At 44.2% G+C, this 26,342-nt stretch overlaps 1 protein-coding gene across 4 annotated transcripts in view; it reads left to right on the top strand.

Annotated features, from left to right (window-relative positions):
• The first annotated feature begins 1,604 nt into the window (after nt 1-1,604).
• Nucleotides 1,605-26,342, top strand: part of UBR1 (ubiquitin protein ligase E3 component n-recognin 1) — a 74,636-nt gene continuing 49,898 nt past the window's right edge. For 3 of the 4 annotated variants that reach the window (XM_033146112.1, XM_033146121.1, XM_033146102.1), the window contains exons 1-3: nt 1,606-1,812; nt 20,457-20,713; nt 23,131-23,209. In XM_033146112.1, the coding sequence (XP_033002003.1) occupies nt 1,729-1,812; nt 20,457-20,713; nt 23,131-23,209 (420 nt within the window). In that variant the 5' untranslated portion in view covers nt 1,606-1,728. Of the gene's footprint in view, nt 1,813-20,456; nt 20,714-23,130; nt 23,210-26,342 lie in introns of all 4 variants that reach the window. The other variant, XM_033146129.1, reaches the window with a different exon arrangement.

Below are 26,342 nucleotides of genomic sequence, written 5' to 3'. Positions count from 1 at the left end.
TGAACCAGAGCAGCACATGGAAACGTGCAGGGACCAAGCAACGGGAGCTCACCCCATCACAGGTATTCAAACCGCCAACCTGATCAGCAAGCCCTAGGCTCTGTGGCTTAACCCACATAGTAAAGGTAAAGGGACCCCTGACCATTAGGTCCAGTTGCGAACAACTCTGGGGTTGCGGCGCTCATCTTGCTTTACTGGCCGAGGGGGCCGGCGTACAGCTTCCGGATCATGTGGCCAGCATGACTAAGCCGCTTCTGGCGAACCAGAGCAGCACACGGAAACACCGTTTACCTTCCCGCCGGAGCGGTACCATTTATCTACTTGCACTTTGACATGCTTTCGAACGGCTAGGTTGGCAGGATCAGGGACCGAGCAACGGGAGCTCACCCCACTGCAGGGATTTGAACCGCCAACCTTCTGATTGGCAAGCCGTAGGCTCTGTTTTAACCCACAGCGCCACCCGCGTGCTTACTTCCCTACTAAATGGGTATAGGATGGCAGCCTCCAAGTTGAAGGCTCCAGAGAGGCGCCATTGAGGTTCCCAACCTGTGTGTGCAGGTGTTCAAATGTGCATAATAATAAAAATAATAAACAAATAAATTTATTATTATTTTTATTATTTTATTTATACCCCACTCATCTGGCTGGGTTTCCCCAGCCACTCTGGGTGGCTCCCAACAGAATATTAAAAACATGATAAAACATCAAACATTAAAAACTTCTCTAAACAGGGCTGCCTTCAGATGTCTTTTAAAAGTAAGACATGGTGGGTGGGTGGGTGGGTGCGCCAAACTGGGTCTTTGCTCCAGGTGAAAAAATAGGCTAGTTTCACTCCTGGGTTGGAGTAGATGGCCCTTGAGGTCACAATTCTACGTGAATTCTATGATTCTAACTCCTAGAGACATTGGCCGCTACCAGGACCGGATTTAGGTTTGATGAGGCCCTAAGCTACTGAAGCCCTTTATATGTCCAGCTGTCCTTTGTCAACATCAAATTGTCGCTGTTTTTGTGTTGAATATATGCTATATGGTAATTTATGGAACTAACAGGTATCTAAAGCCATTTGCACGCAACAAAATATGTATTTTATCAAAGTAATTGTTGAACTGAAATACAATTAATAGTTTTTTTCCTTTAATTTTTGGGGCCCCCAAGAGAGTGGGGCCCTAAGCTATAGCTTGTTTAGCTTATACTTAAATCTGGCACTGCCCCCTACCCTAATAAAATATTTGAGGGGGTCGGCCCTCCCAAAAAATTGAATGATGCGAGTGCGCCACGTTCTTGCGATTAATTATGGAGAAGGGGCTTTATGTGCCCCCCCATATTTTATTCAAGTTGGCTCCCTTGCCTCCAAATATGTGTGTGCCGGACGGAAACTTATGCAGGTCGTAGAAAAGCTTCCCGAGATGACTCCCTAATGCAACACAGAGGTAAAAAGCGCCGCTTCCTTGCACTCTGCATCTACCGCCCGCTTGACAAGCCGTGGTGGCACCGGCGCCCTCCTTTCCCGGCAGTGGAGGAGTGTTCTCCTGAGCATGCGTGTGCGATCTCCCGCGCATGCTCTATGTCGCCCAGGACCAAATTCGCCTCGGTTTCCAGCGCTGGGCGTCGGGTCGAGTTTTTTGGGTGAATCCCACCCTCCGCCGCTCCTCCCCCCTCCCCCCCCGCAGCTGGTTTCCGGTGGGGCCGCGGCGGGGCTCGGCTTTGGAGATTGGCAGGTCTCCTAAGATGGCGGACGCAGGCGACGGAGCCGGAGGGATGGCTGGAGCGGGAGGCGCTGCCCCCCCTGCGAAACCCTCGGAGTTGGCCAGGGTGAGATGCCGCCGCGTGGGCTTCGTTCTCGGTGCTTGGCAGCCCTCTGGGCTGGGCGCTGGGAGCTTCCCCGTCCGCCAGCTTGTGCCGTAGGAAGGGGGGAGTCTGTTCCTCGCGGGTAACAACGCCCCACGTCGCCCGCATTCATGAGGCTGCCGGCAGCTTCCTTGCATGTCTGGAAGGGGCTCTTCTCCAGTAGTGCTCGGGGTCTGCTTCCTTCCTCATAATCCCCGATTGCCCGTTGCTCTGCAAATGGTTAATCTCTGCCGCTCTGTCAGGTGTTGGAAGTGGACACCTGCACGGTGTGCCACACAACATGCATGCTCCCGAGGTCTCGTTTAAATGACCGGCAAGAATTGGGACCTTTTCTTCGCGATCCTTATGGTGTCTAAAACAGGCGATTTGCTATGAGCCGCAGCTGTTGTTTTAAATGTACGCGTTCCCTCCTCTCACCCGGTCTTGAGAAGATATTCTCTTGCGCCTCGAACAGGCAGGGCACTACCAGCTAAAATGAGGATTTTAATCTAGGGCAGTGGTTGTGATCAGGGCAGAAGATTTTGTAATTGTAAAGTTGGAGAGAGGAAAGGAAGAGGGCTGAGTCCAGAGATCTTACCTTCTTCCTCCTAATTCTGGTTGGGCTTAGTGGATTGTTTTGTTTTGTTTTGTTTTTAGGCCACAATAACACCAAGAAAAGATTAAGCCACATCAAACTCTCTGGGTCTGATATGACAAGTTATTTTAAATATGTTTATGATAGTGTGTGTTTATTTACAAATGGCTCCTGTAGGGTGACCAGCAATGCCATCCCTCCCCTCCACCAGTTCTCTATTTAACATTTTAGTAAAGCACCTAACCCTTTCCAAATATATTAATTTAATCTCATAAATACTTTCAAGGTGTAATAAACAAATGCAATGATCAGACTGCTTTTTTTTTTTAGTTAATTTTGGTTTTATTCTGTCTACTGTCATTCTAAAAGTGCATCAGTTTAATACATGTTGATACTGATGCTATTGACACGTAAACAGGCAAAATACATAGACAGTCCAAGGACTTGGAGCTTAACAGTATGAAATAACAGTTCAAGGAAGTAGTGGGTTTTCAGGAAGTGCATACGCTGTTCTGAGTAGATGGAACAGCATAGCTAGAATTTATATGTCGTGTTCCTAGGCAAGAAATTCTTGGAAACAGTGTGAAACAAATTTGACAGGATTTTTCATTAAATGATTTCTTCATGGAAAGGAGTTAATGTGTAAAAGCCAGAAATGGAAAAAGAAAGTGGACTGGTAATAACCAAATGTGCAGAATGATAGGCAGACATAAATGTGCAGAAAAAGAAGTGAAATGATAGCATGAGGAAACTGGAAAGTGTAAAATGGGAGGACTGGAAACCTGAAGTGATAAGGAATAGAGAAATGAGCAGAAGGTACCTAAAATGGATCATTATTTGAGTTAGTGCATATACTACTGTACTTGTTTAGCATTGAATTTTCATATTCAAAATTGGTTTCAGTTTCTATTTAAACAAAACAAACTGCATTCCAGTTCCAGCCATCTCTTTCTCTTTTGAGCTGTTGGAACTTCCAGACAGGGGCGTAGCAAGGGGTGGGGGTGGGGGGGGGGCGGGCCGCCCCGGTTTCCATAATGGAGGGTGTGACAAATTATCAAGGAACTTTAAAAAAATAATTGAAAATGCCTGCTCCGAAGGTCTTATCTTACTATACTAGGGATTATATAGCTATATATAAAATTTCATGCATATCGGTTAATATCTTGACCCTCCTCCACCAAAATAGCTGTTCACTTGGCTGTTTTCCTATGTCATGAAGGCTGAAATTTCAGTTCAGAGAACACTTACTGTTCCCAACCCTAACCCTGTGGAAAGCCATCTAATTAGACTTTAATTTGATTTTGAGATGTTTTTAGGAGGTAATTTAATTATTGTTTGATTTTATACCAGTGTTATGTATCTGATGTTAGCCACCCTGAGCCCGACTTTGGCCAGGGAGGGTGGGATATAAATAAAAGTTTTTTTATTATTACTTGTTATTATTCCTTTGTAAGAAAATATGAAATAACGTAAAACGATTTTTGCGGGGGGGGGGGGATCAATGGGGGGGTTGACAAGAATTTTTCTGCACCGGATATCACCTGACCTTTTTTTGCCCCCCGGTACCAATTTACCTTGCTATGTTCCTGCTTCCAGAGCAACTAAACTTAGTAAATACCATGTCAAAATGTTTTCATCTTTATCAACAGGAAAGGTGGTAGTATAATTTATTGGCATAAAGGGAGATGGGTTGCAGGCAGCCAGGGACATGTGTTGTCCAATTTACCATGTCAAATAAGAAGGGCACACACACACACACACACGCATTCTGTTTATTTCTTTAAAGTGCATGTGAGCAGGAGATGATTGGACACTGATTCATGTATTTTTGAAAGGCACTGTAACTGTTTATCAATGGACTATCATATGTTTCAGATATGGGAAAGGAAAACATCAATAGAAAGGCACTCAGAGTGGTCTGGGGTGATATTAATTATTTGAATCCATTCCTGTCTTGGTTGAGGCCTGTGTTTCGAATGGAAACAGCCTTGGTTTCCTTGGCAGATGTCTTATGCTGGAGAATGGATATGGGAAGTGCAAGCTTATTGGTTCTTTTGGACCTCTCTGTGGCCTTCAGTACCACTGACTGTGGTATCCTTCTGGACCACCTTGTTGGGTTGAGCTTGGGAAGCTCTGAGTTAGAGTAGCCCAACTCCTTCTGGAGGACTCATCCTGGCAGGTGATGCTGGAGACTTCTATAACTATGGCTCAGAAGATGCCTCAAAGTTTTCTCTTGTACCCTGTGTTATTTACATACATGTCGGAATACGTTTCACGGATCCGCCATGGATTCATAATTTATTGGTTATTTTATGGGTTTTTTAAGGTCTACTTTTGGTATAATTGCGCGCAAAAGTGAAAGTGAAAGCATGAATGAATAGTGTGATTCACTTACAAGATTAATCCGCCTTTATTTTGTAGATCCGGTCATGTTCAAAGTTGTTAATGAGCGTTAAACTTGCTTCCCGCCTTTTTGGAGGGCAGCAACAGTGATTTTATTGGTTAAAGTACTTATGATGATGTCACGTTTGTTCCCTAATAAAAGGCAGAGGCACCCCGCTTAGGTGGAGAGAGTAGCACGAGATCGCACGTTCTTCTTATGTTCTTTTTAGTTGGGTTTTAGTTGAAGTCAAGTTTAGTTTAAGGGGCTAGGAGCGGGCTGGACGGGTTGGATGGGTTTTTCTTTAGTTAGAGTTAGATCGCGGAAGATCATTCGGTTTAGCCTTAGTTAGGTTTTCTTTAGGTTAGCCTAGGGTTAGGCCCGCGGAAGATATTTCGGTTTTAGTTTATTTAGTTAGCCTCGCGGAAGATTGGGCGCGCAGGGTCTTTAAGTTTAGGAGAACTTAGCTTAGGGGACGAGCCTACGCGGGTTCTGCCGAAGCCACTAAAGATACTACCGGTGTCTGTCTTCCTTTGGGGTTAACGGGGGAGTAAAGTAAAATTTTAATTTTCTGTAAATCGGTCCGCCTATTCAGAGTCAGGGTACAAATTTTATTTCACGAGGCAACGTTTCTTTAAAGAAGGCAACTAGGAACTCACACACCATCAGAGTCTTCAATTGGCTTACTCATCATCCTTCAGACTGTGAGGCTTGGCCGGCGACCGTGCTCAAAAGCACGCGGAACGCTGGCCACTTTCCCCGCAACTGGTACCTCGTGCATAACCAATCCAAGGCCGTGCACGAGGAGCTCCAGCAACCATACCCCGACAAGTGGTGCCCCGTGTGAGGCAAAGCGTAGTCAAAAATCGCTTCCACGAAGACTCCGGTTAAAGGCAACATATCGGAAGTGGCTCGGAAACAGACATTGAGAGGTGAGGTATAACGGCCCGGTTTATCTAGGATTTCGCTGCAGTAGCGCGAATCCACCGCTTGCCCAAAGTAGTGTAAATAGAAGTCGCGCGCGTGTATTTTTGCCCCAAGGGGTCCCCGGGTAGAGCGGCAAGGAGTTTAGTGTAAGCCTACGGGCAGAGTAAGGTCTTCCCTAAAGCCTACGGGTGGGAAGGGTCTGGCTAAAGCCTACGGGTGCCAGGGTTTTCGGTCAAAGCCTACGGGTAGGGCCGGTGTCTCCCGAAAAAGCCTACGGGTGGGAGGGAAAGGTTTTCTGGCTAAAGCCTACGGGTGCCAGGGTTTTCGGTCAAAGCCTACGGGTAGGGCCGGTGTCTCCCGAAAAAGCCTACGGGTGGGAGGGAAAGGTTTTCTGGCTAAAGCCTACGGGTGCCAGGTTTTTCGGTCAAAGCCTACGGGTAGGGCCGGTAGCCCCTAGTAGAAGCCCACGGGTGGGGGCGGAGGTTTTCTGGCTAAAGCCTACGGGTGCCAGGTTTTTCGGTTAAAGCCTACGGGTAGAACCGGTGTCCCCTAGTAGAAGCCTACGGGTGGGGGAGGAAAAGTTTTGGAAAAGTGTTTAAAAAATGGGCTCCTCACTCTCAACTGCTCAAGTAAAATTTTGTGAAGACTTATTGTACCTTTTGAAAAGAAATGGTCACCCTGTCTCTGAATCAGAAGTAGAGCTTTTAGTTAAAACCATTGGGGAAATTTGTCCCTGGGTCCCTAAGGAGGGAACGAAAGATTTAGCCTCATGGGAAAGGATCGGGTTAGAATTTATGGCCAACCCGAAAATCGGAATTCCTGTACAATTAGTATGGAGCAAAGTAAGAAACTGCTTTCAACAAATCGCTCCAAGAAATGTTTTGCTTAATGGAACAGTGAATTTAGGAAATACTGCTTTTAATAGTGCCCCTGTGCTGCCGCTTGCGGTTGTGCCATTTTCGGCCCCCTCGCAGCAGCCAGTTCAGGCCCCGTTGTCGTACACGCACTCGCCCTTGTCCAATTTGTCATTGCCAGATTCATTGCCGCCTGTGCCGGTGCAGCAGACGCCGTCGGCCTTTCAAGCCCCGCCGCGAACTGCCCCACCGCCAGTCGCTCAGCAGTCATCGCAGGCCTTTTACCAGCCAGCGATTTCAAGTCAGCAGCAGCCGCGGACCTCGCTCCAAGCAACGGTCCCGCTTCCTCCATCGCAAGCCGCGCTTTTGCCAGCGATCCAGCAGCAGCAGCAGCAAGCAGCCTTTTTGCCAGCAAACCCTGCTGCCCTGCAGGCCGCGCTCAAGCCAGCAGCTCCAGTTTTGCAGCAAGCTGATTTCCAATCAACAGCAATCCAAGCTTCAATGCAAGCAGCACAACAGCAATTTACCAACCCTTCAGCACCTCCAATGCCAATGCAGATTCCAAGACAAGAGCAAAGCCAAACATTGATGATCCAGATGCCAGGACTTGCAGTACAGAGCCAACAACCTTATGCTCCAACTTCAAGTCAGCCATCTTGTCTTCATCCAACTTCAAGTCAGCCATCTTGTCTTCATCCAACTTCAAGTCAGCCATCTTGTCTTCATAGTCAGCCATCTTCAAGGCATCCAGATGTCAAAGACTCTTTAGCGCCATCTAGTGGCCCATCATTTGGAAAGCATCAAGAAGATTTAAACTCACTGATGCCACCTACAGATCCAACAGCAATGCAACCCATCTGCAGAACTCAAGCTTTAGAAGCAGCTTTGGGACAAATAGACTTTAGTGCTGATCCAATGCACATCTTTCCAGTGATTCGTGCTAATGGAGGACAACCTGCAAGATATCAAGCTATTCCTTTCGAGACACTACGTGAACTGCGAAAAGCCATACGCGAAAATGGACTTCAAGCTCCTTATACTAGAAGTTTACTTGAAGGACTGTCCACTAGTAGACTTCTGCCATCTGATTGGAAGTTGATTCTTCGCACCTTCCTGTCGCCTACAGATGCTCTTCTGTGCCTGCAAGAGTGGAAAGAAGTAGCAGCCAGACGTGCAACGCCACTTGCCACAGAAGATATGCTCACAGGATCAGGACATTACTCCAATCTCAATCAACAGCTAGCCATACCTGATGCTGCACTTGTCACCATAGCAGACATTGTAGTCAAAGCTTGGCGCAGACTACCCAATCGCACAGATGCTAGCTCAGTGTCAGGATTCGCTGCAGTTAGGCAAGGTCCAAAAGAACCTTATGGGGACTTCGTGGATCGCCTGATTGTTGCAGTGGAACGCCAGATAGAAGATCGTCATGCCAGAAACATGCTGACGAAACAACTTGCCTTTGAGAATGCCAATGATGACTGCAAGAATGCCCTAACAGCAGTTGCAGCTCGTCCAGATGCCACATTGACTGAGATGCTACGCGTCTGCCAGAATGTCGGTACCCACTCCTACAAAGCACAGCTCTTGGCAGCTGCGGTACAGATGCCACGTCAAGACAGCTCTACGCCAGTCAAGAAGTGCTATGGGTGTGGAGGCGATGGGCATTTCCGGTCGCAGTGCACAACAACGCCAAGGCCTTCTGCCAAGCCGCCAGAGAGATGTCCCATCTGTCAGAAAGGATTTCATTGGGCAAATGATTGTCGCTTGAATCCACAAAACACATCACCTACCTCATCTCCAGTTCAGGGAAACGGTTCTGCGGGCCGCGCCCCGGCCCCGGTAAAACAATAGGGTGCAAGTTCAAGAACATCATGAAGGTCAACCATCCCAGAAAGGTGAACAATGCTACTCCTTATCCAGGTCATCAGGAAAAAAGAGTGATCCAGAGAGATATCTACTCTTCAGATGTCCAGAGAAAAGATGTGACCTCATCAAGCATTCAGGTTCCAGAGGTTTCATCATCTGCCTTACCTATTCAAAGGGTTCCAGTAGAGAACACAGCATTCAGTTCACCTTCTGCTGACTGCCTTTCAGTTCCAGCTGATGTCAACCTTGCTTCACAGCAAGCAATCACAGTCAAGTCTCTGATCGCAGAATTGCCCTCTACATTGAGAAAACATCCTACTGAGGTCAACCTCGCAGCACCTGAGCTTTACTCACCATTGAGTCAAGGTCAATCTGTCATCGAAGGACATTTGCCCTTGGTGAAACAGCAGTGTTCAAGTTGCAGCCCAGCTGATGATCACTTTCCATGTGGCCAAAGAATACAAGTGAGTGAGCCAGCTCCCTCTTGTGGAAGCTTAAACATCACTCCAGTTAACAATGTCCACACCTTTGTGTCACCTCCAGCTTTTAAGCTCAGCCCGCCACAATCACTGCCTCGCGTCAAAGAGGAAGTTCCATCCTGCCAGTTTGATGCACAACTGCCTGAATGTCAACAGGTTCAACAGCATCAGCAACTCTTACCAACGGAAGAACCTCAAGTTTGCCAACTCAACGCCAAGCAGCTTCAGAGTTGCCAACTTCAGCAGTGCAAAAAACCCGAAGCCAAAAAGATGTCTTCAGACACTGCCAATGAAGAACAAGAAGAATCTTCTGTCCCAGGTATACCACTCTTCTTAACAGAGGACTGTTATTTTTCAAATCCATGGTTTGCTCAGCAATTGCCAACATCCATTCGTGGTCCATTCCCAGACACCTCAATTTGCCTTATTCTGCCTAGGATGGATCGCCTCCCTGCCACAGTCACACTGACTGCAGGCCTAGTTCGAATCACAGATTCATCGCAGTTGCTGATTCCAGGATTTTCAACTGTTCCTTGTGTCCTAACAAAAGGTTTGGAAATTGCCAGACTCTATTTGCTTACTTCTACACCTACAGCTCCTGTAGACTCTTTGCCTCCTCAGGCAGCAATGGCGCTAATCAAGATTACAGAAGAACGCCCTCATCTCGTCTTAGAAATGGGTGGACGAAAGATCAAGGGTCTTCTTGATACAGGCGCAGATGTCACAGTGATCGCCAGAAAGGATTGGCCTGACCAGTGGGCAACGACTGTCACCCAGGAAGTCTTTGGAGTCGGAGGTTTCGAACCCGCCCACCAGAGCGTGCATCCGATTACCTTCCAGTCAGACTCAGGCTCCATGGTGCAGCTCCGTCCACTCGTCATGGATGTGCCTATCACCCTCTGGGGTAGAGACTTATTGTCTAAGGCAAGAACTGTTGTCCATACACATTTTTGATGTGGGCCTTTGCATCAGCGCCAGTACATGCTCTTCCACTCACCTGGAAGGAAGGACCCCCTGTATGGGTCGACCAATGGGCGCTGACGTCAGAAAAGCTCGCTGCAGCAGAGGCCCTAATCAAAGAGCTACTACACCAGGATCGTGTGCAACCCTCTAATAGCCCTTGGAACACTCCAATCTTCGTCATCAAGAAGAAAAGTGGAAAATGGCGTTTGCTTCAAGACCTGAGAAAAATCAACGAAAGAATTGTTCCAATGGGTCCCCTTCAATGTGGACTTCCTAACCCTAACCTCATTCCTAGAAACCATCAGCTTGCAATCATCGATCTTAAAGACTGTTTCTTTACCATTCCACTGGCACCTGCAGATCAAGAAAAGTTCGCTTTCACTCTACCTGTGTTCAATAATACCAGACCAGCTTCCAGATACTCTTGGAAGGTACTCCCTCAAGGAATGGTGAATTCGCCGACTCTCTGCCAGAACTTTGTAGATAAAGCATTACAGCCTTTCAGAGCACAATATCCAGCCTTAGAAGTTTGTCATTACATGGATGACATCTTGATCCATGGAGAGAAGGTCTCAGAGCATCATGTTGAGCATCTTACACGCATCTTGAACTCTTTTGGGCTTTGTATTGCCCCAGAAAAGGTACAGCGCACTGCTCCATTTCATTACTTGGGTCACAGACTGCTTCAAGATACAGCCCTGCCAGAGATGCCAAGCATAGTCATTCCAGAATCCTTCACCTTGACACAACTGCAGCATCTCTTAGGACAGATAAACTGGGCTCGAAAGTCTCTAGCAGTTCCAACATCTGAACTCTCGCCATTGTTTTCTGCTCTTAAGGGACATACATCTCCTTCAGATGTTATTCCATGCACTTCTGAGATGCGTCTTGCTTTACAAGGGGTAAACACAAAACTGCACCAAATAGCTGTAGATCGTGTGCCAACAGCTAACTGCGCTCTTTCATGTGCTATCTTCACTACACCAAGATTGCCTACAGCAGCTTTATATGTTCCGGATACTTCCTCAAAGGTGGCAATCGTGGAGTGGATTCATCTCTCACACACGCCTCAAAGGAATGTGTACCCCAGTATGGACGCTGTTGCTGATCTCCTTGTTAAGTGCAGAGGCCGTGCAATTCGCCTGAGTGGAAATGATCTGCTTTCCATCTACCTTCCTTTCTCTCAAGAACAAGTACTAACTTTGATTCAGTTTTCAGATAGTTTCCAAATTGCTATTGCAGATTTTGTCGGTTCATTCTTGTATAATCCTCCTAAGGATAAAAGATTCACTTTGTTGCAACAAGTAAATTATCACCTTTCATCCATGTTGGTGCTTCAGCCTATTCCCACTGCAAAAACTCTGTTCACAGATGGCTCCTCTTCCTATGGTGTCCTTGCATGGAAGGAGGATGGGCAATGGAAAACTGTGTTTACGGAGAAACAACTTTCAGCACAAAGATCAGAATTGGCAGCAGTGATTCTCGCTTTTCAAACTTTCGCTACAGAAGCATTCAACCTCGTTGTAGATTCTCAGTATGTATATAGGCTGTTATCATCGCTTCCAGTTGCTTACCTGTCTCCGTCCATGGACGAAAATCTCTTTAATTTGTTCGCGCAGCTTCAAGAACTATTACAGAGACGTTCATTTCCCTTTTTTGCTGCACACTTGCGCTCTCATTCTAACCTTCCAGGATTCCTGGTGGAAGGAAATGCAGTAGCGGACGCTGCCCTCAGGACTCTAGCTTTCTCCTTGTTCGATAATCCTGTGACAAGCCATGAAACTTTCCACCAATCAGCAAAGGTTCTACACAAGACCTTCAACATTCCAATGTCACAAGCAAGGGACATTATTTCATGCTGCCCTTCGTGCTCCAAGTCTCCTATCTGCTTGCCATTTGACGCTGTAAATCCTCGAGGCACGGAGGCGAATCAGCTGTGGCAGATGGATGTGACACATGTCCCAGCCCTTGCTCCAATGTCTAAGTTGCATGTCACAGTGGACACCTTCTCAGGTTTCATTTGGGCTACAGCCCTGAAAGGAGAAACTGCGAGGCACGTCATACAGCACTGCATGAGAACCTTTTCAGTTATGGGAAAGCCTCAAGCCATTAAAACAGATAATGGCCCGGCTTATGCTTCTCAAGCCTTTAGTGACTTTTGTGTGCAATGGAATATTTCCCTATCCCACGGGATTCCGTTTAATTCGACAGGCCAAGCTCTCATTGAAAGGACACACCTCACTTTCAAAACTCTGCTCCACAAACAGACTGCAGGACGTCACCTTCCAGCCTCGGAGATCCCTTTGGCAGTTGCAAAGGTGCTGTTCACCTTAAACTTTCTTCTCTTTCCACATAACAAGCCTCATTCCCCAGTGGATCTCCACTTCAAGAAAGAAGAACAGCTTCCTCGACCTTTGGTCTCTTATCGCCTCTTGCCTGACATTGAATGGCGAGGACCAGTTCCACTCATCACTTGGGGTCGTGGGTATGCTGCCGTTGCCCTTGAAGAAAAGGCTGTCTGGGTGCCTGCCAGATGTGTGCGCCCTTGGAGAGCAAAGGAACCAAGTTGAGAATATCCACCTCGTTGTTTGGCTGCACTAGTTTCCAGTGTCAAATGCAGCAATTCTTCAAAAGTGCTCAACTAACAGCACCAGTTGAGTTCTGGGCAGTTTGCCTTACCCTCCTACTGCCTAGGCCTTTTGTTTGCCTCTGGGCAGCCCCTTGGTTCCTGGCTGCCTAGATTTGTTCCAGTTATTCCCATACCTGCACTCACTAGCAGATCACCTTGATTTGCTTAACCTCCTTTCTTCTACAGGTATCGTTGTTTCTTCAGAGCTCGATGTTTCAGTACTTTCCTGAGCTCCATGAACTTTTCCTGAGTTCCAGGACTATTTCTTCTACATGGTCATGTGTAGTCGGAGAAGAAGACGACCGGCAACTCATTCATCGTCTTCATCCTCCTCTCCAATACCATTTTGCAGTTCTAAACCTGTCTTGTACTTTATATTGTACTTGTAAAAATTGCATATTTGCCTTTGTATGCTTCTTGAAATATCCGCCTCGCATGTTACATGTGTTTTCCTTATAGCTTGATAATTAATGATATGGAAATGTTTATGTAAGGTCAAAGCATCATCTTTGTGCAGTTCTAGTCATAGATATATTTATATATATATGTTTTACTTCAATAATCCTAAATCTCCACGTTGTGCTTGCAAAAGTTGTAGTTCAAAATGTGGTAACATTTATATTTCCTTTGGTCAAAGAATTGGTCATTCTCGGATTTGTTCAAGATATATATGTCAAGTCTGGTGGCGTCCTACCCTTTTGGTACCCCTATTTATTTTAAAGATTCCCCCTCTATATGCTACCTTTGGCAGTAAACCAGGTTCCCAGCTTTTCCCTTCACTCTGTTTCCTGCTGTTAATGGGAGACCCTTATGTAGCTGGTTTAAATCTAATATCGTTTCGCTGGAAACCCTTGTGTAGATGGTTTAAATCCTCATCCTGGCTGGGACACCTTTATGTAGGTAGCTTAAATCCCCTCTTGTGGCGCAAACCACTTGTACGTAGGTGCCTTAAATCCCCTTTCTGGAATCGGACCCTAGTTCCCCGTTACCTGTGGTCGCTGTGGTAAGTCCAGAATCTGTCTTCCTGAAAGTTCCCTCGATTCTGTAGCCTCAGTGCCACACACCCTTTATGTTGCCTTATCCATTTTACTTAAGTTTTCCAAATAAAAAATTAAAAAAAATGGGGGAGGGGTCTGGGTAGGCCATGTAGCCCCAGCTCTAGTTATACTTTAATTTTGGGTCCCGGATCGGGACCTCTCTTATGTTTGGGCAGTCGTTATCCGTTATTTTTAATTTTGGACCTGCATCAGGTCCTCTCTTGTGTTTGGGGAGTAATTTGTTGTTTTACGCTGCACGCGAAAGTATATATGCTTATAAGATGATTTGTTGTGTTACACTACATATTGAAGTATTTATATATACCTAAAAAGGTTTACAGTGTATCGGATCGATCACTTTTTATGTTTGGCTAGTGGTTTGTTATTTTCACGATTTTATTGTTACATTATTGTACAAGTATTTCCTCTTATGGGGGGGATGGATGTTGATAGTGTTGCCAGTGTTTATATCACAGTTTTGATGTGGACACTGTTGGCACTGTTGACGCTCTGCCTTTTCATGTCGAGGTTTATATCAAAACAAATGGTAATGTTTGTGTTAGATAAATGCTTATGATATCTCTAACCTTCTTTTTTTTATATAACTAAATCAAAAATAATTTAATTTAAAACAAAAAAAGAAAGATGATATGTCGGAATACGTTTCACGGATCCGCCATGGATTCATAATTTATTGGTTATTTTATGGGTTTTTTAAGGTCTACTTTTGGTATAATTGCGCGCAAAAGTGAAAGTGAAAGCATGAATGAATAGTGTGATTCACTTACAAGATTAATCCGCCTTTATTTTGTAGATCCGGTCATGTTCAAAGTTGTTAATGAGCGTTAAACTTGCTTCCCGCCTTTTTGGAGGGCAGCAACAGTGATTTTATTGGTTAAAGTACTTATGATGATGTCACGTTTGTTCCCTAATAAAAGGCAGAGGCACCCCGCTTAGGTGGAGAGAGTAGCACGAGATCGCACGTTCTTCTTATGTTCTTTTTAGTTGGGTTTTAGTTGAAGTCAAGTTTAGTTTAAGGGGCTAGGAGCGGGCTGGACGGGTTGGATGGGTTTTTCTTTAGTTAGAGTTAGATCGCGGAAGATCATTCGGTTTAGCCTTAGTTAGGTTTTCTTTAGGTTAGCCTAGGGTTAGGCCCGCGGAAGATATTTCGGTTTTAGTTTATTTAGTTAGCCTCGCGGAAGATTGGGCGCGCAGGGTCTTTAAGTTTAGGAGAACTTAGCTTAGGGGACGAGCCTACGCGGGTTCTGCCGAAGCCACTAAAGATACTACCGGTGTCTGTCTTCCTTTGGGGTTAACGGGGGAGTAAAGTAAAATTTTAATTTTCTGTAAATCGGTCCGCCTATTCAGAGTCAGGGTACAAATTTTATTTCACGAGGCAACGTTTCTTTAAAGAAGGCAACTAGGAACTCACACACCATCAGAGTCTTCAATTGGCTTACTCATCATCCTTCAGACTGTGAGGCTTGGCCGGCGACCGTGCTCAAAAGCACGCGGAACGCTGGCCACTTTCCCCGCAACTGGTACCTCGTGCATAACCAATCCAAGGCCGTGCACGAGGAGCTCCAGCAACCATACCCCGACACATACATACAAAATTTTGTTTGTATGCCACCTTTCCATAGTTCAAACCATGCTCAAGGCATGAAATTGCTAAGAGAATACTGGTTGGGCTGTAGTGTCATCAGTACACAGAAGGCATTCATGTCTAATCCACGCTTCCCGCTATCCTGATGAGGCTGTGGACTTATTGAACTGGTATTTGAAGAAAGTTTTAGGGTGCATGAGAAGAGCAAGCTGAAGCTTAATTCAGACAAGATGTGGGGTGCTCTGGATAAGGAAATGGATTGATCCAGAGGGTTGTATGCAACCAGCTCTGAACTATCCCTGAAGGACAAAATTCACAACTTGGGACTTACTTATTATTTAAATAATTCTAAATAATTATAATTCACAACAGCTGCCCATAAATAAACATTCCCTAGGGGGCTTACAACAAAGTATCAAAAACAGAATATACATAATAATTTAAAACCCAACAATGTATAATTATTTTTCCATTTAGAGACGGCATAAAACAGTTTACAGTCCAGATTTAAAACAGTTTTAAAACCTGGGTGAATTAGAAGGTCTTCATCTGGTGCCGAAAAAAACACAAAGAGGTTTCCAGATAAGCTTGTCTAGAGAGTGTTCTCCTGGACTTGGCATTGTAGATGGAACCACATGTTGCAGTGATGGTGACAGTGGCCACGAGTTCAGATTACCAGTTTAGGCTTGTGTGGAACCATACCTAGAGAGGATGGACACAGTCCTGGCTTCTCATGTGGTAGTGATGGTCAATACTGTGATTCACTCTGTGGGGGGCTGCCTCTAAAATCCAGAAACTTTTGTAGTATTATTGGTATGAATCTGATGCTAAAGTGGTATTAAGTATTTTAGCTGGTTTTGATAGTTTTATGCTTCTCTGGTATTGCTATTTATACTCCTACAGTTATTTTATTGTTGGATTTTATCTTTTTGCCTATGTGTGTTGTGGTTTTGGTTTTTATGGAAGCTACTTTGTGAGAGGACTTAAAAAAAGAAAGAAAAAAGAAATCTGTTCTATTGGTTTTCCATAGTGGAACAGTAAACAGAAACAAAACCAAACTTGGAGTACAGTTTGCCAATATGTCTATTACAGTTGGTAAAATTAAGGTACATACAGTATGATGATATTTTAAGGTTAGATTAAACCTCTCCATAACAATACACGTGCCACAGGCGGTTGTAGTAGCAGTGCTGCCTTGTTAATGTGATCTGTAAACAATGACCACATACTGAAGAACTCATCCTTCTTACATTGTCCATTTATCACTCTGCCATGCTGAGGCAAGCATTCAGAAAGTGCTATTTTCTGCACATGAGTAAGCCAGGAATGTAAAGTAAGACTTCCCCATGTTTTCCACCCGACAGCTTTTCCATTCTGACAGCAGCTATTGGAAAGGAAACCAAAGCCCAATAAGTAATCTCAGAATTGATATCGCCCTCCAATACCAGTTTATGATAAATTATAATAGAAATTTCAGAAAAGACATTTTGCCAAAATTATTGTACTGGGGCGCAGTCCTACCACATATGGATCTGGGATCCCAAAGCATCACACACCCTTCAACATTTTGGGGATTGATTATGGGTGATTTGAAAAAGTTTGGGTGGGGTCCAATGCCAATTAAGTATAGTTTTCATGTGAGAGGACCTTTGTCCTAAAAGATGGCCAACCCCCTCTAACTTTAATTAACTACCGGTAAATAATCAATCCCATGTGAAGAACAATTTTGTAATAAGCAGTGGCAAGAGAGATGTTGGAACCACTAATGACCCTTACAGAGCATCCTAACCATGTCTACTTAATTAAATTGGATTTACTCCCAGGTAAGTACCGGTAGGTTTAGGATTGCAACCTTACTAATAATCTTGCAACATGGGTCTGAAGATGACAGCAGATTCTGCAATTTATAGCAGCTTTATTTTTGATGTGCACAATACTAGGAATCTAGTGTTGGAGATAATCACAAGTTAAATATGAAATTAAAATGAAATATCTTAATAAAATGTTGCCTGTATTGGTAGGATATTAAAATAAGAAGTACCGGTCCTAATGCCTTAAATTGCTTTAGTTTTTTCAAAGAAAGGCTAGTATGGGGACAGTGGTAAGAGATCAGTTCAGACTTTAGTGTCTGTACCATCCTGTTTGGTAAGGAGGATTTTCAATGCATCTGCAAATATGTAGTAGAATGTGTAGTACAATGGCAAGGGCAGATAGCTTACAATATGGCATAACAGATTAAGAAGAATACAGTATTTAAATAAAGTGCTAGCCCATTCATTGACTTTGTTTTGCATGTCCTCATAGGATTTAGTATGTTAATATTAATTCTGCTGAAGGCACATTGTAAGAGTATAGTTATTTTTAAAAGACAGAAGTTAATAACCAAGATAGTTAGTGTCTTTACTGATGGAAATCTTGAGTAAAATTGAATGGGTTCAGAGAAACTACATTGAAATTAGACTTTTTCAGTGTTTCTGCTTTGCATTTCCACATAATTCAATATTAGAAGCTTTTGTAAGAAGCAGAGAACATGTATCTACCGGTAAATGAAGAGGGGAGGACTTTGCCCTGTCTTTGCTAGTGAGCTTTTCAGTGAGTTTTTAAGATGAGAAATGTTACAAAGTGAAACTCGTGTAATTTATTTTCCTGCTGATTTTAGAATTGTGTCCTCTTCCCTTTTTCAAGTACTGGTTGTACTGTGCAGTGTGCCAGATAATGCAGTGAAGATGGCAGGGTGTTAATCAGAGATGGCTTTATGAGCTAGGATTGATTATAGGCTATTATTTAGCTATTAGGAAAAGGTGCTGCCTTTTCATTTTGGCCTTTGATGTTCCACACATGACTAATATGCCTGCAGGTGGCCTAGCAACTTTGTTGACTAATTTTCAAGGCTATTTTAAACCCTAAAAAACCAAGGGAAGACTATCGAACAGGATGCATTTGTCCAATGATGAGCCTTTCGTTTGAAATCTGATGTGGAGGCCTTGCTCCCAAGTGTTCACTCCCAAGTGTTCACTCCAGTATGTTAGCCTGGAATCATTATAAGATGTAAGGTAGAATGGTGCAGTGGTTACAGCATTGGACTTAGACTGGGAAGAGCCAGCTTTAAATCTTTGCTCAGCCACAAAGCCAACTGGGTAGCTTTGGGATGGTCAGTCTCCCTCTCAACCCAACCTTACAAGGTGGGTAAAAGGGGAATAGAACCACCATGTGTACAGGATAAAAAATTATCACAAGCAGTACTTAAAATTGTAATTTGTTGGCTGTTTTAAATGATGTAATTACAGTCGTACCTCATGTTACGAACGCTGCATGTTGCGTTTGTCATGGGTTACGAACACGCCGAACCCGGAATTACCGGAACGGGTTACTTCCGAGTTTGGCGGTTCACGCATGCGCAGATGTACAAAATGACGTCACGCAGGTTACAAACGGCTCCGGAACAGATCCCGTTCGTAACCAGAGGTACCACTGTATTATTGTTTTACTGCTGTAACATAGTACAGTACTTCAGATGTTGTTGTTGTTGTTGTTCAGTCGTTCAGTCATGTCCGACTCTTCGTGACCCCATGGACCAGAGCACGCCAGGCACCCCTATCCTCCACTGCCTCCCGCAGTTTGGCCAAACTCATGCCAGTCGCTTCGAGAACACGGTCCAACCATCTCATCCTCTATCGTCCCCTTCTCCTTGTGCCCTCCATCTTTCCCAACATCAGGGTCTTTTCCAGGGAGTCTTCTCTTCTCATGAGGTGGCCAAAGTACTGGAGCCTCAACTTCAGGATCTGCCCTTCCAGTGAGCACTCAGGGCTGATTTCTTTAAGGATGTTACAGCTTTCCAATTCTGTTAACCTCTTTATGAAAGAAAAGTTGTATAAAATATATATAAACAAATACAAACACTGTAGATTTCCACATGCGATCTCTGGGCTTGAGGAAAGTTCTGTGGACAGGAAACATATAGCACTTCTTCCATGGTAGCAGGTCGTGAGAACATAAGTGTTCTGCTGCATTACATCAGGGGTTTATTTAGCCCAGGCTTCCTCAAGCTCGGCCCTCTAGATGTTTTTGGCCTACAACTCCCATGATCCCTAGCTAGCAGGACCAGTGGTCCGGAATGATGGGAATTGTAGTCTCAAAATATCTGGAGGGCTGAGGTTGAGGAAACCTGCTCTAGCCTACTCGCAGATGCCTCAGATATACTTAACAACCAAGCATGAACAAAATAATATTTCCCTATTGCTTGCCTTCAGCAGTTGGTATTCAGAGTGGCTGAGTAGGGAATTGAACCCTTGTCTCCCCTGACCCAGTCTGGCACTCTAGACGATCCTTGGTATGGTGATGTATATATATAAACCAATACTTTATCTCTTATTCTGGTCTTTTAACAACTCATATATTGGAATCAGCCGTATTCTTTTGACTGTTGTAACCAGCTCTGGCACCTTGTAGTGAAGAGTGGGTGAGAATTGCATCATGATCATTATTGTCATCATCATAATCAGAAACTATTCCTTGGTGCCTTTGGGGGAAATGTTGGTTGAATGGCATATGGGAGTATGTTTGTAAATCATGTATACATGCTGGCATCTAATTTTATGACTTTTTGTAGCTAGAGTGATGCTCAACCTGGCTTAAGCTAACATTGTTGCAATGGTAGAGCATGAGACTCTTAATCTCAGGGTCGTGGGTTAGAGCCCCCCGTTGGGAAAAAATATCCCTGCATTGCAGGGGGTTGGACTAGATGACCCTCATGGTCTCTTTCAACTCTGCAGTTCTATGATATATAAGTGGAACATTTTCCCACTTGTTATATTGCTTGCCAGTTGTAATCCCATTATGAACAGTTATAGCCCGCTATTAGGAAAGTGTAGTTATGCTGATGAAGTTGATTGTAATGGGAGAAATGTTTCTAGAGCATTATATCATGTGAGTCATCCCAACTCTGCTCTTGTAGCTTCTCCTGATGCTTCATAGTCATAAAAATCTGAGGGTGGGGGAAGAAAAGGAGGAGCTGAGCACAGCTAACTCATGCCTGTAGCTCCTGAAAGGTTTTGGAAATGGCTACTGGAAAACGCAGCTTCAGAGCTTTTGTCCAGGACCGAAAGACGGAAACCTATATTGCCTATTCTTAAGCATCTTCATTGATTACCGGCCTCTTTCCAAGTACAATTCAAAGCAGTTATTTTTCTCTTAGCTTGAGATCATGATACATGAAAGAATGCCTGTTCATGTGCTCCGATTATCCAGGCCCCCCCTGCCATGTCTAAGTATACTTTTGTGTTTCTTGCAGTGGTGGGACGAGAAGCTTGACTTTCATACTGCCTTTCTTCAGCATCTGGCAAAAGTTGTTCCTGACATTTATTTTGATGAAATGGATCCCTTGCCAGAGAAGGAGGAAGAAATAGCTCAGATGACCATACTTTACCCTCTGGAGTGGTATCTGTTCGGTGAAGATCCAGATATCTGTCTAGAGAAGCTACGACAGAGTGGCACTCCTCAGCTCTGTGGAAAGGTGTTCAAAGGTGGAGAGACAACATATTCATGCAGGTGAGTAGTTGCTCTCTTGCTCTTCAGTAGTTCCTACTGTTATTGACGCAGCAACATGTAGATTGCAAAATAGATTTGGTGCATCACATATTTCTAATACGTTTGCACTTTCTGAGGATACTAGTATAAGGTAATACTGTAGTCATATAAGGGCAAGTGATAACAGGAATAGGGGAAGAGAGGAGTCTTGCAACTCAAAATAAAAGGGAAAACAATTGTAAAAGCAGATAAACTTCCATTTAAATGACATGGGCACAGCAGCTGGGCCTGGGACATGGGGAGTTGAGAAAACCCCTGTTACTTACATCTAGTCCCCCAGCTCCCAATATTGCTTCTGTGTGAGGTGTAGAGCTGCAGCTGTCTGTTGCTGTTGTAATGCATTTGTAGGTGGGGCTGCCCTTGAAGACAACCTGGAAACTTCAGTTAGCGCAGAATGTGGCTGCCAGACTTTTAACTAGTGTAACTAGGCTGAATCACATTATATTTATTTTGCAAAAACTGCATTGATTAGCTACTTGCTTCTAAGCCCTATTCAGGACACTGGTATTTAACTTTAAGGCTGGAGGTTCAAATACCTGAAGGAGTGCATCTCTTTATATCAACCTACTGGAGTCTTAAGATCTTCAGTTAAGGCTTTTCTCTGTGTACTCTTGCTAGGGGAAGTACACTACATAACAAAAAGGGAGAGAGCCTACTCTGTGCTGCCCTGAGTTTGAAGCACTCTCCCTATAGAGGCATGGCTAGCACTTACTTCACGATTTGTAGGCACTAGGTCGGGGGTCTGCAACCCGCGGCTCCGGAGCCGCATGCGGCTCTTTTGCACCTTTGCCGCGGCTCCGGGCAGGGCCGGTGCGTTTAGCGCCAAAATGTAGGGGGCACTGCACCGCGCTGCTGGCCCGCCTGCGCCCACCCACTTCTCTACCTTGCCGGCGGCTGTGCTGCTCATGTGTGCCTCGTTTCGTGCCAGCGCAGGCGCAGCAGCAGACCGCAGCAGCTTCCCTCCTTGGCGCCTGCCCCGGCGCTTGTGTTTGGCTGCTGCTGGTGGAGCTGCTGGCTGCTGCGATTCGACGAGGCGCGACGACTCGACGAGGTAAGGAGGCAGCTGCGTGCTGGGCCAGGGGCGGCGGGCGAGGGGGAAGCCCTCTTTTTAAAAAGTGGAAGGGCCCGGCTCCAGGACACGTGGCAGTCTGGGAAGGAAAAGGAAGCCCGGCTGTTCAGCTAAGGGCGGCCCAACGGGATGAGATGGGCGCGGGAAAAAGCTCAGGGGACGACCGGTCCCGGGCTCTGTTTCGGGGGCGTGCAAGAGACTTCCCTTAAGCAGCGTGGCGAAAGGGGCCCGAGCATGGGCGTACCAACGGGGGGCAGGAGGGGGCAGCACCCCCCAGAAGCCCCCTGCCCCCCCTAGAAGCGGGAGTCCCATGGACTGAAAGAAGGGTTTTATCCATTCTGAAGGAATGTTTTCCCGTGCCTGCAGGGGGGACGTGATCAGCCCCCTGCTTCAGCCCCTCTCAGCTGCCTTGCCCAGCCCCTCTGCTTGCCAATAGTGATTGGGGCAGTGTGCATGCTGTGTGCTTTTGCATAAGTTTGCTAAACTTTTAGGATTGCATTTGTGCTGTTCATGGGGCGGAAGTATTCTGGGGGGTTGGATTTCCCCTTCTAGATTTGCCCCTGCAGCGTCAGGCATTCGGACGGTTCCTTTAATACAGTGCTTGTTGTTGTTTGGCTGGGGGGGGGAGCGTTTCGTGATATTTTGCCTTCTTTACCTGCTCTTCATTACCTGTCTAAATTGTGCTATGAGCTTCTGGGTGTTTATATTTTTGTGGGCCGCAATTGTTTTGTGGCTCCCAGTTTTTTTTCCTCTTCGGAAACGGGTCCAAGTGGCTCTTTTTGTCTTAAAGGTTGCAGACCCCTGCACTAGGTCAAACCTTTTTGCATTTTAAGTTGCAATTTATGTAGTTCATGTTGGTTAGTCTGCTATGTTGTTTTAACTGCTTCTAAATAGTTTGTATACCACCTGGTATCTGAGGATGAAGGGTCTAAATATCTTTTTAAATAATAAATATTTTTATAATAACTGTTGACCGCTATTATAACATGGTGACTCAGTTTCGATAGAGAACTGAACTGTAATTCAGGTGTGTGGAGACAAGTCTTGGTGAGCCTTGGGATTGCACATTTCCTCTTCTTCATGAACAAGAGAGTGAAAGCTTCTGCCTTTACTTGTGAACAAACTGCAGTTTCATGTTATATAGTTGCACCTAATATTGAAGCCAAAATATTAATATTGAATTTGTAATGTTCATACTTTGAAAATGAATAGAGTGTCTAAAACTTTGCTACCAACGTTGCTGGAATATGGGAGGTTTGTGGTGTTTTGGAGTGGGTGGTTATACAGTGGTTTCTTACTTTTGTTGCAGAGACTGTGCAATTGATCCAACTTGTGTACTCTGCATGGATTGTTTCCAGAACAGCATTCACAAAAACCACCGTTACAAGGTAATGAAATGTATGCTTCACAATAATTTGCTGGAGCATTTTCTTTTCTTTTTAAAACTTGCTTTTATTATTTGATTAAATATTTTATAATCAAGACTAAGAGAGTATTTCAAGAGTTCCACAAACGGTAAAGAGGCAAAAAATATAAAGAAAAATATTTTTAAAAAACTTGTACAAAAGAAGCAGTGTGACAGTATTCCAAGATAAGATGTAAACAGCGAATCAAAAACTCATCTAATCAAAAACAGCACCAGATGAAATCAAACTTAGATGGTATTTCTCATTTGTGTGAGTGTGTTGTTAAACAAGCTACAAAAACCACCAGACAGCTGTAAAGTCCAATGAGTCCACTTCCCCTCTGAGAACCTGGAGTTGGTAGGTCAATTTCTCTGTTGTGGCTATAAGTAAAGCTTTTTATAACCAGTTTGTAATAGAGTACATAGAAGGGTCTTTCCAGCCTTGAGTCACAACTAAAGGGGCAGCTGTTAGCAAATGAGTTATCAGTATCTTGCTATGTAAATTGGAATTATCTCCCACAAACGTGGAAAGTAAGCACAACCTGGATAGACCTATAGATCTTTGGTCTGGTGATGGTGCTGAGTTCAAAAACCACTGAGCCTTTCACATTGCAACTCCACCAACAAAATGGGAAGCACCCTTTTAGTACGTGGCTTAAATGTACTGGGGTTAAAAACCATTTCTGTATTTAATGAATTTTCCCTACCAGAGCTGAAACTGAAATGAAAGGTGTAGAGTACCACATTCTAGACTACTGTGAGGGATCGATTTCTAAGGCTACATAAGCCTCCCCATGCTAATCAAAGGTTTTCAAAGGGAGAAAATTGAAAGTCTAGAAGCCAGAGTATAAAGTGTTGAAACAAGTCCCTTCTGAGAACCCTTGGATACCCTGAGATTCAAATCTCTTCAAAGATCTTTCTCCAGTCTGTAATTCCTCATCTTTAATAAAATGAGAGATATGTTTGATGCTCAAGTAATCTATTTTTTCCTATCACAACTTGTTGCATAAGGCTAGTTTGTCTACTTCCTTATATTGAGGAAGAAAAGGCGAGGGAGTCAGTGGAGATGGAGAGGAAACCAACTTCCCTCTCCATCTACACCAGACACTCAGCATACAACTAGTTTCCCAGGTTTCACCATAACAGCTATAATCCTGGTTGGCAAGGGAGACCAGCCAGCCAGGAAGTTGACTCCTGGCTCTCGATGGCAATCCAGCATTTAACATCATCAGTGGTTAACTGAGGCATAACTGCAGCGCATCAAAATGAGTTTGTAGGTTGGGGAAGCCCCATCTTCCTGCTCTTGACTTGGCAAACGAGAGACGTAGCAAGTTTTGCTTTACGGGCCTGCAAGATGAACATGTTGAGAGCTGATTGCCAGCCTTTAATAGTTTTACCTGGAATTAAAATAAGGAGCACTTGGAAAATGAACAGGAGCCTGGGCACGGCAACCATTTTAACTTTGGCTGCCCTGCCCTGGGTCAAGAGGTTTAAATTCCTTCAGGCTCCAAGGTATTGTTTAATCTGTTTAAGCATCGGTAAAAAATAAATTTAAGCAAATAATCCAAATAATCCCTTGTGCTTTCTAATAAGGGTTATACATAGTGAAATAAGGTTATGCAAAGACGACTTGAATTCATATATTTGCTTTCAGGCTCTGAATATGTTTTTAGTTACTAGTTTATGACTTGGAGAGGACTAGTTTTAATTGCTTTCCTAAATTCCAGACTTCTAATAAACTTTGACTAGGTGTCTTAGCAGTTGAATTCTTAACATATAGACTAAGATATAAAGAACTCTGCAACTTTCTCCACTATTGAGAAGGGGGCTTGTTTTTCTTGAACAGCAGGTTCCATGTCACATACCGAACCATTTTTGTAATTGAAGACTTACCAAACCAATTTGTGAGATGGCGTAGGGATTTGTTGAAAGAAAAAAAAGTAAAGTGATATACCCAAGCCTTTGTACACACCTGTAGTAGCTTTGTAGATCACAGCAGTCGAACTGCATTGAAGGTTTGCCTAGCTGCTGACATCTCAGCCTATGTCTACCACTGCCTCTCAATTCACCTAACCTCTGAACAAAAGGAATTTTGAGAGTTTGATGTAACTTTCAACTCCTATCTCCCCAGTTACTGCTGAACAAGTTCAGCCTGTTTTCTCTTGGTCAAAGCGTTTAGTTAGCATGAAAGTGTGGTGCATCATAAAAGTATGCAGTCAAACCCAAGAAGCTTTATCACAATTAAGAACGGAAATAGAAGGAATAGGAAAGAAAACAGGTAGAATACAAAAGGGTGGGGTCCTTTGTATTCCTTAGATCTGCATCATCCATGATGTTTAGTACAGGTGAAACTCGAAAAATTAGAATATCATGGAAAGGTTCGTTTCTTTCAGTAATTCAACTTAAAAGGTGAAACTACCGGTAATATATGAGATAGACTCGTGACATGCAAAGCGAGATATGTCAAGCCTTTGTTGGTTATAATTGTGATGATTATGGCATACAGCTGATGAGAACGCCAAATTAACAATTTCATCTTTGGGGTTTTCATCAGCTGCACACCATAATCATCACAATTATAACAAACTAAGGCTTGACATATCTTGCTTTGCATGTCATGAGTCTATCTCATATATTAAACTCCAGTAGCTAATGAAAACAATTGCTTACATAAATGGACTTTTCCATGATATTCTAGTTTTTCGAGTTTCACCTGTAGATGGTAGTTTTTTCATAGAGAGCAGTCCCCATTTTTAATGCTGTAGGATTGGGGAGTGGGTTGATGGGAGCAGGAGAATTGTTCAGTCAGGTATGGTCATACGGACTTGAATAAAACTCTAACGTAAGAGTATGGAATCTGCAGCCTCCACCTAATTTCACACTGGTGGGGAAAGCTAAAATGGAGGGAATGATGGAAGGAGTCATATGGGGCAAAGTTTTGGTGCTTGGAACATGGCATGTCCATCACATAGTCGGAAGAGCACCTGGGAAGATGGGATGCTGAGTTATGATTTTGGCTTCTTTTGAATAAACCATAGTTTAAACTAAGCAGAATTTCCTCATGTTTCTAAAACAAAAGTGAAAACTTGCGATCTCTTTGTAGCCCTGCCAGAGGA

The sequence above is a fragment of the Lacerta agilis genome, chromosome 1 (assembly GCF_009819535.1).
Source record: "Lacerta agilis isolate rLacAgi1 chromosome 1, rLacAgi1.pri, whole genome shotgun sequence".
Lineage (NCBI taxonomy): Eukaryota > Metazoa > Chordata > Lepidosauria > Squamata > Lacertidae > Lacerta > Lacerta agilis.
The sequence above is the reverse complement of the archived record's forward strand: the minus strand, read 5'-3'. Positions and strand labels throughout refer to the sequence as shown.